We start from the raw sequence: 13,566 nt of genomic DNA on the forward strand, positions 1-13,566 counted from the left end.
TCTTACCACAAACAGCAAACATGGGGGGAAAGGAGACAGGAAACAGGAAAGACAAAGCAGGGCCTAGTATAGACAGGATGATGTCAACCTCAAGAGGCAAGTGAGCAGACAGACAAAAGGACCGGAGGGAGAATGTCCGGAATCACTAGGAGAAAGTGGGGGAGGATGAAAGGGTCACCGAACACGGGAGTGAATAGAGGGTTCAAAGACTAGAACAAAAGAGAGGAAGCCAACTGTCTGCTTCAGGTGGACCACGTGCTGCTTCTCCACCTCCACAGCCTGCCCCGCCTCGCCTGGTCAGCATCCTCATTCACACGCCCAGCTTTCTGCCCTTCTCCTCTGTCTGTCCCTCTGCCTTTCCTTCCCTCCCTACCTCCCTGTCTTGTCTCTGTCCCGTCTTCCCCCGCCCCAGCCCTGTGTCCATTTCCATAGCTCCGCCCTGCTGCCATCCACACACACCGCTCACACCACACGCACCACTCACACCACACGCACCACTCACACCACACTCACCACTCACACCACATGCACCGCTCACAACACACACCACTCACACCACACGCATCACTCACACCACACGCACCACTCACACACACCACTCACACCACACGCACCACTCACACCACATGCACCGCTCACACCACATGCACCGCTCACACACACCACTCACACCACACGCACCGCTCACAACACACACCACTCACACCACACGCATCACTCACACCACACGCACCACTCACACACACCACTCACACCACACGCACCACTCACACCACATGCACCGCTCACACACACCACTCACACCACACACACCGCTCACGCACACCACCCACACCACACGCACCGCTCACGCACACCACCCACACCACACGCACCGCTCACACACACCACTCACACCACATGCACCGCTCACGCACACCACCCACACCACACGCACCGCTCACACACACCACTCACACCACACGCATCATTCACACCACACGCACCACTCACACACACCACTCACACCACACGCACCGTTCACACCACACGCACCACTCACACCACATGCACCACTCAAACCACACACACCACCCACACCACACGCATCATTCACACCACACGCACCACTCACACACACCACTCACACCACACGCACCGTTCACACCACACGCACCACTCACACCACATGCACCACTCAAACCACACACACCACTCACACCACACGCATCATTCACACCACACGCACCACTCACACACACCACTCACACCACACGCACCGTTCACACCACACGCACCACTCACACACACCACTCACACCACACGCACCGTTCACACCACACGCACCACTCACACCACACGCACCACTCACACACACCACTCACACCACACGCACCGCTCACGCACACCACCCACACCACACGCACCACTCACGCACACCACCCACACCACACGCACCGCTCACACACACCACTCACACCACACGCACCACTCACACCACACACACCACTCACACCACACGCACCACTCAAACCACACACACCACCCACACCACACGCACCGCTCACGCACACCACTCACACCACTCACACCACACACACCACTCACACCACACACACCACCCACACCACACGCACCGCTCACACACACCACTCACACCACACGCACCGCTCACACCACATGCACCGCTCACACACCACTCACACCACACGCACCACTCACACCACACACACCACTCACACCACACGCACCACTCACGCACACCACCCACACTACACGCACCGCTCACGCACACCACTCACACCACACGCACCACTCACACACACCACTCACACCACTCGCACCACTCACACCACACACACCACTCACACCACATGCACCGCTCACACACAACATTCACACCACACGCACCACTCACGCACACCACCCACACCACACACACCGCTCACGCACACCACTCACACCACTCGCACCACTCACACCACACACACCACTCACACCACACACACCACTCACACCACACGCACCGCTCACACACAACATTCACACCACACGCACCACTCACGCACACCACTCACACCACACACACCGCTCACGCACACCACTCACACCACACGCACCACCCACACCACTCACACCACTCACACACCACCCACCCGCACCATCCACACTCACACACACCACCCACCCGCACCATCCACACTCACACACACCACTCACACCACTCACACCACTCACACACACCACCCACCCGCACCATCCACACTCACACACACCACTCACACCACTCACACCACTCACACGCACCCCTCTGAGTGCCTCTGGAACCTGCTGCCTCCCTGGGTTCCTATGGCTTAGTCTCTCCCTTACTGTGTCCTGACTTTGGAGTAAACCTACTTTAATAGAACTGGGTCATTTGGGGACTACCTGCCTGGGGAACAAAGCAACAAAGTTGGGGAAACCCTAAAACCAAAGAGTTGGAGAGGATCCTGAAAATTCAACTTGTTCATGCCTCTGGCATAGAGAGAACACGCACCTAACCCACCTGGAAAGAATGTGTTCTCCCGTGGTAAAGCATCAATGTCCCCCCAGAAGGGACCCCCCAATCTCCGCTCCGAGTGGGCGGCGCCCTTTGCCCCATCCCTGCTCACCGACGTGAAGACTTCGGTGGTCTGCTGGATCGTGGCGATCTTCTTCCAGCCCCACTTTTCAAAAAGCTTCACCCGGGTAGGATTGTGCAGTGTGGCTGACGGGTGAGTTCGAAAGAATGTGGGGAAGCGCTGCCGGTTCGACAGGGCTGGTGAGCTGGAGCCATAGGAAAGCTACAAGGGACAGGAACAGGGCGATGGGGGACGCCATGCAACAGGGGACACCGTCCGTGGACCCCACCAAGAGCTTCCAAGAGAGCTTCCAACCTTTCCCACTATCTCCAAGCGTCTCCACTTCCACCCTCAGAAAGGGATTCTGAAAGGCCCGCATACCCTCACAACCAGGTGCTCCCTCCCTGTCCGACCCCACTCCTCTGGGCTGTGGGCGGGCCCATTAGCTCAGGTCTGCAAAGCTCTGAATCTTGGAAGTCGTCCTCTTAAATACACCAAAAGAGCACAGCCTGCCTTCTGACCCCCACGCCCCACTTACCACGATGAGGTTCCACATCCTGGCGGCCTCAGCCACCAGCGTGGAGACAGAGCTGCAGCCGGGCATGAGGATGATCTTGATGGGGTCGTTGTAGAGCAATTCATACAGGTACTTGGTGGCCTGGCCTGGGTCACACTAAATGGGGTGTGGGAGGGTGAGGGGAGGCTCTCCTAGCTCTTCTCCTATCCCTACAACTACTTTTTACCAAAAACCTAGTTACTTTCCCCAACTACCCACCCCTCTAACGAAACCCTTTTGTCATTACTGCCACGTTCTCCCTCCTGGCATATTTTCCTGTCTTCTCAGTTCCCCTCATTCAATAAACAACTCTGTCTTCCGGCTGGTGCTTACCCATACCCTCTCCTCCACACCCCTCATCAGTACCAATGCACGTACCCCTTCCCTCCCCCCAGCGCATCCAGACACCCTACCACCTTCCATCCATCACTCCTGCTTCTCACCATGTTTCTATGCATCAAACATCTGTGTGGAGCAGATTCCATGGGAATAAGAATAAACCCTCCCCAAGTCCCCAGACAGCCTCCTCAAAGCCGTTTATGAAAACTCCTCCCTCACCTCAGCAAACTCTCTCTCCCCTCCTGCCTTTTTTCCCTCCCTCTTCTCTTTTACAGGGCTAGTGATAAACAAGAGAGAACAGGAACAAGTCCACTAGGGGGTCCAGCTCAGCATCCACCCCCTCCTGCTGGGCCCTGACATTTGATGGGTCCATTAGAAGAAGAGACACTCAAGGGTAGATGTCAGGGAAGAAACAAGGATGAGGAAAGAACTGGGAAGAAGAAACAGAATGACTGAAAAACCTAGAGACTTTTAGAGGGGCCTGGGGGAGAGGCATGGAGATGGGAAGGAGACTGCAGAAAGCTGGCCAGGAAAGGCATGCTGGGAGGAGGGGAGTGGAGAAGAAGAGCTCGGGTCTCCCAATGCCTGTTGCCCTCCTGCTGAAAGATGACATTTCAAAAGCTGCTGGAGACCCACAGGAAGTGGAGATGAAATGGGAGCCAGTGGGGAGCCAGGGCAGAGAGGACACAGACAGCAAACACAGGGGACAGGGGAGAGTGAAATGAGGGGGGCAAGTTGCAAGGAAATAAAGAAGGCCCCCTAAAGCCTGCTTGCTCCCCACTGAGGCCTGACATTTGGGACACTGCGGGCAGTGGAAGGGGGGGCCGGGGAGGCTGGCAAAGTCTGAACAGCCCCCGCCCCACTGCCAAGGACAGCGCTCAGTGTCTGCTCAACACTGCCCTTCGAAGGGTCCTCATCCCTCCCACTTGGGCATCTTTGAGTGTCTTTCCATTCTCAGGGCCCACCTGCCTGCTCTCTCCCAGCGTCTGCGACTCCGGACCCTGCTCCCGCTTCCCCCGAGGCCCCTCAGTCCCCCTCCCTTTCTCCTCTAAAGAAAAGGTGCTTAGCAACAATGAAGACATATAAGAACATGTAACAAAGAGGGCAATGTATGCTTCCCAATGTCTCTTCCTTTGTGCTCACGTCCCTCCCTACTGCTTCGCACTGCCTTTCCCCTTCCACACCCAAAGCGGTCCTGCAGACTCCCCCGCCGCGTGATCCCCACCCTCCCCAGCACACCTCCTCATTCCCCTCCCTCGCCTCTGCTCTGCAAGGATCAGATCTGCAGGCAGGAAACAACACATTCCAGTCTGCCTTTCCATCTCCCCTTGCTGCCTCTGCTATTTTCTCCTCCCTTCTCTCAGGTTCCCCATCTGCTCCCCAACACCTCCAGGGACTCACCTGTCATGGTGGATGAGCCTGAGCTCCCTGTGATGCCCCATTATAAAGCTGCACCCATCCCTCCCTGTCTCTCCCTGTCGTCCCACCTCCCACAGCCAATTACTCCTCTTGTTGTCCTGAGCTGGACCCTCCTGTCAGCCGGCCCTCCTCCCACCCTGCTCTCCTACCCCAACACCTAACTCTCCCTGCGCCCTGTTGCTCTTCCCGGCACATTGGGTTTAGCTCCATGGCGAACGCCAGGGCAGGGTTTGTGTTGGTGAAACGCAGCTCCTTGGGACGCATCCTAACCCAGGAGTCAGAATCTGAGTTCAACAAAGTCCTGTGGTGATTCCTATGTACACTCAAGTTTGAGAGTCACTGTGAAAGTGTCAGAAGGGACCTGAAGCTCCCTCTCCAAGCCCCTCTCTTCAACCCCACTTCTGCCCCTCCTCCCTCACATGCCTATTTCTAGGTGTAGATGACTGTTCTACAGCAGGACTGTAAATGCTCAGCTCACCCCAGGGGTGAGGTCACCAAATCCTCTCCTCTGGACTTTATTTCACTCCCCCATCCCTTAAGTCACTGGCCACAGGCCAGAGAAGATAAATGTGGGGTCCCAAAGTCCTTCCTCCCTGTGACACACCTTTCCCCACACACCGAATTATTCCAGCAGGGGTAGGGAGGACCTTGTAGGACCTCCCAACTACACTTGGACCCATATTTTCTTACCTCTCCCCCTCTTCCTCACCTCTCTAACCCTACATCCCTTTCCCTTTTCATATCTTAGAGGCCACAATGCGGTAAAGAAGATGAATTCAAGACCCAAGTTCTACAGGATGTGCCAGGGTCTCTCACTGCCCAGCCCTCCTTCTTGCCCCTCCCCCACTGACACCCTTCCCCATCCCTTTCTGCTGCTTCCTCTCCATCCTCAGGCCGCTGTGGGCTCCCATGTGGGCCTCTACTTCAGTTCATTTTCCCAGTGTCTCTGCCCATCTCCTGACCATTCATTGATTAGCCTTTCCCAATCACATATGCCACATAGCCCCACAGTCCAGGAGTCCTCTGCGGGGGCTGGTAATGGAGGATGAGAAGTCGGACGGGGCTTTCGGCTACCCTTCTGTTTTTTTGTGATAAACAAAGTCGATGGCTCAACTCCCTCAAAATGTCCCACATTTGGACCCTATTCGTTCCAGCTCCAACCTGATGCCAAGATTTACCTTGCTACCATGGTCGATATAAACCGATCCAGTTCCCCTCTGACATCCCCTCCATCCCCCAACTCAGTCCAGGGTTAGTTTACTCCCAGGGGGTCGGGAACAGCTCTACCCTAAATCCATCGACAGTTTCCCCAAATCCAAGTACTTCCACGTGTTCCTAAGAGCAGAAGGGTCTGCCTCACAACGTGATTAACCATCTCCAGCCCTCTGAACCCCCATCTCGAACCTCCAGCCCCTGTGCCTCTCCCCAAGCGCCTGCACCCCCAGCACTTCTGTTCGTCCCTCACGGGAGGTCCGTGTGGAAAGCCCAGAAGTCACTTAGACCCAGCCGGCTGGCCCTGCTCCCCAAGCCCCCACCCCCGACCCACTCCCACGTCCGGAGCTACCTTGCTGTCGTGGTGGATGAGCTTGAGCTCATAGTCCGGCAGGATGTCCCTGCGGCTGTTCACGTCCTCCAGCGCCATCTCCACCGCCGGCTGGCAGGCCTGGCCCCCTGGCCAGCCCCCGCTCATGGGAAACAGCGCCCCGATGTACACTGCGCGCCGTTCTGAGGAGGGGTGCGGGGGGACCCGCGGGTGAGGCCGCGGGAGATGGGGGGAGTGGGAGGCCCACGCCACCGGGGCCACCCCCAACGCCATCGCCACCAAGAGCGGCAGTGGCCACCCCACCCGGGGAACAGCGTCCCCCGGACCCATGGCAGGGAGGGGCGGGCGGTAGCTGCTTGGGGAGGGGTAGCTCAAGGGGGACACTTGTCCTGGGGAGGGCTGCGGAGGGGGTGTCGAGGAGGCGCCTCCATCCCTGGTTTTGTGGGGCAGAGGAGACTAGGGCCTCGGGGAAGCAGGGAAGATTGGCTTCCTAAGGCCCGCACGGCTCCCGCCACCGCCACCGCCACCGCCTCCGCCTGCTCCAGCCACCGCGGACCCTCCTCGCGGACTGACTGACCGACCGAGGGGAGGAGGAGGCAGATGCGGGCTGGGAGGGGGCTCTGACGTCACGGGAGGCGCGCGGCAGGGGTGGGGGCAGGAGTCGAGGAGGAGGAAGGGGGCGGGGATGGAGGCGAGCGCAACAGTGGGAACGACAGCTGAACCGAGCGGAGAGGGGTGGGAGATCGGACCCCTGGGGGAGGGGACAGCCGAGGAAGGGGCCTTGGGAGTGGGGGGCGGGGAGAGGGGGAGGGGCGTGCCGGCGTGCGGGCCGGCGGAGGGAGCGGCGGGAGGCCGAGCACCGCGGAGAGGGGGCGCAGGGGAGGAGAGGGGCGCGCGCGAGGGGCTGGGCCTGAGCGGCTCCCAGCGGAATGAATCGAAGGTGAAGGGCGCGGGTGCGAGCTGGAGGCGGAGGGCGGCGGGAACGGTTTGGGAAAGAGGTAGTTGGGTGGGGGAGTCCAAAGGGGAGTGATGGGCACAGAAGTCGGGAACAAGGGGCTCGGTGACGGAGGCTGTGAAAAGGTGGTGGGAGAAGGAACTGAGATAAAAGAGAAGGAAAAGGATGTAGGGAAGAAACGGGTAAGGGAGGGGCTGAAGGAGGCAGATGGGGCTGGGCCGGGGTGAGGAGGGTAGGAGGGGCCGACGGAGTCCTCAGGTGAAATCCTAGGGAAGGGCGGGCAGGAAAGGTTCTCGGCAGGTCGGAAGGAAGCCCACAGGAAAGACCAGTGGGGAGCTGGGGCCTCCCAGCTCCCTGCCGCCCCCTGCTGGGCTCTTCCATGTGGCCAAAGCTGAGTCTGGGAGCCGGGGGAAGTGCAGCCAGGCGGGGAGACGGGAGGGGCCACGGCCTGGCAAACCGGGACTGGGGCAGGAAACAGGTAGGGAAAAGGGCCGGCTGCTAACTGGGGTGGGTGGGGAAGGTGGGAGAAGGATACCGATTTCCATAGCCTCGGGGCAGAACTCCTGGGGGTGGAGGGTGAAGAGTGAGGGGCGGGGTATGGCAGTGCACACGAGAAGGGTTTCTCATCTCACCTGAGTGTGGCGTTCGATTCACTGGCAGCAGGAAAGACGGGATCAGAGAAGAGTTACCACTGGCGCCCAGCTTCCCTGGCCTCATCCCCAGCCCCCTCCCACACCTGTCCATGCTGAAGACGGGCGACAGCAGAAGCCTGTCTTTCTGAAGGGAGGGTGCCTGGGGATAAGAGCAAGGCGGACTGTGGGTCAGGACTTGTTTTCTTCTTTTATTTTTCATAGGACAACAGAATTTGAGACAGAAATGCCTACAGCTAAGACACGGGCATATCCTGGTTTGTGGAGCCTAAATATGATCAAATGTGGGGTCTCTCTTTTAAAGAAAACAATTATAAATACAAATGGTTTTAAGCTATTGCTGTTAAAATAGCTTACTTATGCAATTTTTACAAAAAACAAAACAAAACACTATGACCATGTGAACACATTATTACGACCCTCTACATTATTAAAGCACAAGAAGAGGCCTGTATAAATGGGGAATAATCTCCCCAAAGGACTCCTAATTTCTAAAATGGAATGATAAACTACAAGCAGAATAATTGAGAATATGAGGATCTTGAAAGAGTCTACAAGGGTAGAGGAAGCGAAAGATATGCCTGCATCCCAGGAGAGGAAGCTGCAGAGGGAAAATCTGTATGCCCAAGAAAAGGGACATTTTGCAGAACTAGATGGCAGAAAAGATGACAGACACAAGTAGATTCCCTCTGGGAATGAAGGTGGTCGTCTGGGAGGGAGAGAGGGCCGCTTGCCCTCGTCCCTGGCAGTCTTAATGCTCTGGCAGCTCTGTCACCAGTTTTAAGACTTTTTAATTTTACCCTGATAATTTTCCACCCCAGACAGTCTTTCCAATCTTATCAACTTTTCTAAGTATGACATTATTTCTGAGTCTGTACAATAATTCAGTTATACAGTGAATGGAGAGGGATTGGTTCTAGATGAGGTTTATGCATAGAAAGTTCTAAGTGTAGAGAAGAGGATTGGGGTGAGGGAAAACTGGAGTATTTAAACCTTAAGAAGGGTGATGGAGGGTGAAATTCATAATGGAAAAGAGAAAACGTGAGACCCAAGAACTGGGAGCAGGGAGAAGATGACAAAAAAAGAGAGAAGGGTAAAGAAAGGAAGCCCCAACCCAACATAGGTAAAGTGCAAACTGGGGACTGAAGGAGGAAGTTGGAGGCAGATGGATGGAGGAAGGAGTTGGGCTCCCACCTCTGCCTCCCCAAAGCCTCCATCTGTACAGCACCCATCCTTTCCTGCCGCCCATGTCCAGCCCACTCCCAGACTCATTGACTGCATGCAGGCAGCTGCTCCCCTCACCCTGGCAGTGGGGCTTGGGGCTGCTCCACTGGCCCTGACTACAGATGCTCCGGGAGCCCCCAACCAGATGGAAGTCAGGGTCACAGCGAAAATCCACCCGGGCTCCGTCCAGGGCTGGGAGGTCCCCACCCGTCAGGAACACCTTCCCATTTTCCAGCATCAAATAAGACTTGGAGCAGATTCGGACTGTAGAGAGACAGGGAAATAGAGAAAGAGAAGCAGGTTGGAGAAGGCTCCCTCTCCTTAAAGAGCAGGAGGCTCAGCTTTGGGTTTGGGCCCACGAGCATCCGACAGTGCAGGAAATCCAGTGTAAAGAGGATTGGTCTCTCTAGCTTGCAGTCCTCCCTTAGTCCTGAAGCATCCACACATTCCCACAGGGGGGAAAAAGGAAAAAGTATTGCCATGTAGGAACCCAAGATGGAGCTATAAGCACATAAAATGGATTGATCTCTTCAGTGAGCCGTTCTCTGGCTTTGAGATGGGTGGATGTATGTGACTGTGGATGCACACTTGGTCTTGCCTTTCTCATTCTAGCTGGCTTGTATTAATGTTAACCAGATTCTGTTTCTTGGGCATGCAGCCTCTCGCATTAGAGACAGAGGTATTCAGAAATGTAATGAGATAATTTTAGAATGTTTCTGCATAATCTGCCAATAATGATCCTTTAAGAGAATAATTTACAAGATGAATAATCAGGTTATTTTATCAATGGTCAGTGGCCTAAAAGGAAGGAAGGATGAAATGAAATATGCAGGCAGCGAACTTGAATGCCTCTCACTGTGCACAGCAAAGTCCCTCTTACCATAAATGTACTTGTGAGTTTAGTTACAGTGGATTTAAAGTGCTGACTTGCAAATAATAATGCTAAATTTGAGGCAGGAAGAGGATGGTCTTGAAGAAGAGAGGGGCATTGGAAGGCTACTCACCACAACGGCTGGGTGTGTCCATATCTGTCCAGGAGCCATTTGCCAGGCACTTTCGGACCTTGGGCCCCACCACCTCGCGCTCCCCCCGGCACACATACTCAATCTCGTAGTCCACCGGCAGGAAGCTGATAGCCTTCACCTGATCCCGAGTCAGGCCCCTATACCTGATGCCCCCTTCCCAGGGCGGGTGTATGATCTGGCAACCTGAGGGGTGAGTCAGGGAGGAGCAGAGAGAGGAATGGCGGGAGGAAAGGAAAAGGCATAGTCAGCAGCGAGGCCGAGAGCCTAGGGCGTGGTCAAGGGGCCGGTGGAGGACCGAGGGGATGGGATGGGGAGGGGGGGCTGGGGAGGGAACAGAACTCTGCACAGAGTAACGTTCTGCTCAGAGTACTCTCTGCACAGAGAACTCTGGACAGAGCGTGATGAGCCGCGGTGAAGGCTGATGAGAGAGCCTGCAAGTCGGGAGGGAAGGGTGCTGGTTGGGGGCAAGGAGAAAGTAACTGAGATCGTGGGGGGGGGGGTGATATGCGAGTGAGCAGGGCGAGAAGGCTCAAGGAGGACGTTTGAGTTGAATTCGGATGAGAGGAGAACGGGTCTTATAAGGCCACCTGGGAGAAACGTAGAACAAGGAAAGGGCAGAGCCGGGGTAGTGATGTGGGGCCAGGAGGGGTGGAGCTGACACAATAACGCAGGGTCACGGAAAGGTGGCCTGGTGCAGTGATGTGGGGTGACAGAGGCGGTCTGGGGTACTCCAGTGGGCCGCGCAGACGGGCGGCCAGGCTGACGGGATAGGAACGAGGACCAGGAAAGGCGGGTGGGGCGGAGGGGTGCCGGAGGTCGCCAGAGGAGGATGCACCTTCCGAGGTGGCGTTGGGGGTCTGCGCCCCGCCCGCGCCCGGTGGGCTGAGGAAGAGCGGCGCCAGCAGCAGCAGCAGCATCTGAGTGAGAGGCGCCGTGAGGACCCGACCGAGCCCCGCGGGCACCGCCGGGATCCGGAGGAGGCCCGGCCTCTCTGCCGTAGCCTCCGAGGCTCCAACCCGGCTCAGCCTGGGGACCGGAGAGCGCCCCGCGAGGGAGGCGGGGGCGGAGCCCGGGCCGGTGGGGGGAGAGGAGGAGAGAAAGCCTGTCCCCACCCTCCTCCTGCCTCCCTCGGCCCCCCACCCTCCCGGGACTCCACCTCTCACCACCTCCTCTCCCCCGGCCCCGAGGCGCTCTGGCCCTGCTCACCCAGGTCCCCGACGGCCTCCCCGCCGCCCCTGCTCTCCCCTCGCCCCGGGTCTCCGGCTCGGCCCTCCCCGCCTCCCTCCCAGCCCTGCTCCCCGGGCCCCGGCTCTTACCTCGGCGCGCCGGCCCTGCGCCCCGGCGGTCCCCGGCCTCAAGGCCCCAGGCCCGGCCGCTCCTCCCCGCTCCCCCTCCTCTCTCCTCCACCTTCCCTCTACCTCCCGACCCTCCGGCCCTGGAATCCGGGCTCCAGCCCAGCCAGGGTCTCGGCCTCCTCTCACGCTTCCCCCGACCCCACCCCCGTCTCTCCTTCCCCGGGGCGGCGGCGGCCGTGGGAGCGGGGAGCCGTGAGCGAAGGAGGCGGCGCCGGGGACCCAGGAAAGCTCCCGGGCGGAGGGAAGCGGGAGGGTGCGGGAGAAGACGGGGCGCGGGGGAGCTGGGGAAATGGGAGGAGGGCCCCTCCCACAACCCGAGCGCCGGGAGCCGCCCCGGACTCGGGCCCCGCCCTGGACCGCCCACAGCGCGGGGCGGGGCGGGGGAGCGCGGAGGGACCCTCCGCCGCGGCAGCTGGGCCCCGGGGCGAGGGCGAGCGGAGCCGCGCCCCAGGCGCAGGAGCTGGCGCTGAGACAGGGACTGGGGTGCAGGTGGAGAAGGACGGCCGCACAGAGAGAAGGCAGCTCTGGATGTGGGTGGAAGGGGAGAGGCGGAGGTGAAGGGCCAGAAGGAGAAGGAGACGGGCGGGAGAGAAAAGAGCAGCCAGGGGCAGACAGCGGAGAGGAGGGCTGCGGAGGGATGAAGGCCCAGAGCTGGACAGGAGCTGGGCGGGGACGAGAGAGTCGGAAGACCAGAGTGGCTCCTTGGGCCCAGCAGCGAGCAGCGCTACTTGCCTGCCCCTGGAGGAGAGGGGGCTGGGAGCCGAAGACCGGGAGGGCGGGCAAGGGGAGGAAATGACAGAGTAGGAGGCTTAGGAAAAGCAAAGACTAAAGCGCCTCCAAGAAGTGGGCTGGAGCCTCAACATCTGTGTCTAGCAGGGCCTGGCAATCAATATTCCTTGACGGGGAAGAGCTGGCAGCTCGAGACAAGTGGGGGAGTGCAGGCCTCCTGACGGGTCTAGGGGCTCCTGGCGTCGGGGGGCGGAAGATGTGTGCGCGTGTGCCCGCCGGTCTGCCTGCGTGTACGTTGCTCTTGGGAGTGACTTTGTGAGGAGAGACGGGCTTCTTGGGGGTAGGGGGCACTTCTTCCTGGCTGATCCTGGGAAAACCGAATACTGTGAGACCGATTAGAACTGAGGTTTTCAATCTTCAATCTTTTATACAACAAACATTTTGTAATGACTCCTTTACTGTGCTGATTTGAAATCCGTCGATAATATAACCTACCTACATACATACAACTTTTAAAGAACCAACAAGCTTCCCTGTCTGTAACATAAAGGGAAATGAAAAAAAGTAATGTGTAGTAAAATAGCATACACAGTATTAAGACGTGAGTGTGAGGCCGAGGAGCAGGGCGGGGCCGCGCACTGCTCACGGGCACAGGGCCCGGGTGAGCCTCCAGCAGCGTCAGGGAAGTGACTTCACGAAGTGTTGGACAACTCTCCTAGCAAAGTCATTCTTCCCTAAATTACACAGAACTGTGATTGCATTCCTAGAAAGTTCACTGTATATTAAAACCGTTTTTTAACCATACTAAATTTTAGACTCGGATAATTAAACACAGGTTTCACCTACATGGTTGTCCTAGGGGACATTTGAGAATCTAGGTAAGAGATAATTCTTCATTGTGCAGGCTGTGCTTTGAAGAATATCTTATACCCCTACCGTACCCATGAAAGCCAATTGCACCCCACTCCATTGTTGTAATTACAAAAAGAAAGCCCACACATTTTCGGAATGTTCTCTAGGGACTGGTTGAGAACCACTCAGCTAGAAAATGGGCAAAAGAGGAGCAGAGTGGAGCAGGGTTTCTGGCCACTCCGGATGCCAGCCACCTCTCCTCCCAGGGCCTGTCCTCCTGGCGGGCAGAACCAAATGTGTGGGTGTGGACTGAAAGTTATTGACACCAGGGAAATGCCAT

At 57.5% G+C, this 13,566-nt stretch overlaps 1 protein-coding gene across 3 annotated transcripts in view; it reads right to left on the minus strand.

Annotated features, from left to right (window-relative positions):
- The window catches only part of GABBR1 (gamma-aminobutyric acid type B receptor subunit 1), a 28,618-nt gene extending 16,706 nt beyond the window's left edge, over nt 1-11,912 (minus strand). For 2 of the 3 annotated variants that reach the window (XR_004957624.1, XM_036248396.1), the window contains exons 1-8: nt 11,607-11,912; nt 11,126-11,207; nt 10,270-10,473; nt 9,344-9,529; nt 8,024-8,044; nt 6,458-6,618; nt 3,118-3,252; nt 2,631-2,801 (exon numbers count right to left, since the gene is read on the minus strand). Coding sequence is in view for 2 of the 3 variants with exons in the window: in XM_036248396.1 (XP_036104289.1) it covers nt 2,631-2,801; nt 3,118-3,252; nt 6,458-6,618; nt 8,024-8,044; nt 9,344-9,529; nt 10,270-10,473; nt 11,126-11,207 (960 nt within the window). In the remaining variant the exon portion in view is untranslated. The remainder of the gene's footprint in view (nt 1-2,630; nt 2,802-3,117; nt 3,253-6,457; nt 6,619-8,023; nt 8,045-9,343; nt 9,530-10,269; nt 10,474-11,125; nt 11,208-11,606) is intronic. The other variant, XM_036248397.1, reaches the window with a different exon arrangement.
- Between the last annotated feature and the right edge of the window lie 1,654 nt (nt 11,913-13,566).

Source organism: Molossus molossus, unplaced genomic scaffold (genome assembly GCF_014108415.1).
Source record: "Molossus molossus isolate mMolMol1 unplaced genomic scaffold, mMolMol1.p scaffold_m16_p_8, whole genome shotgun sequence".
Lineage (NCBI taxonomy): Eukaryota > Metazoa > Chordata > Mammalia > Chiroptera > Molossidae > Molossus > Molossus molossus.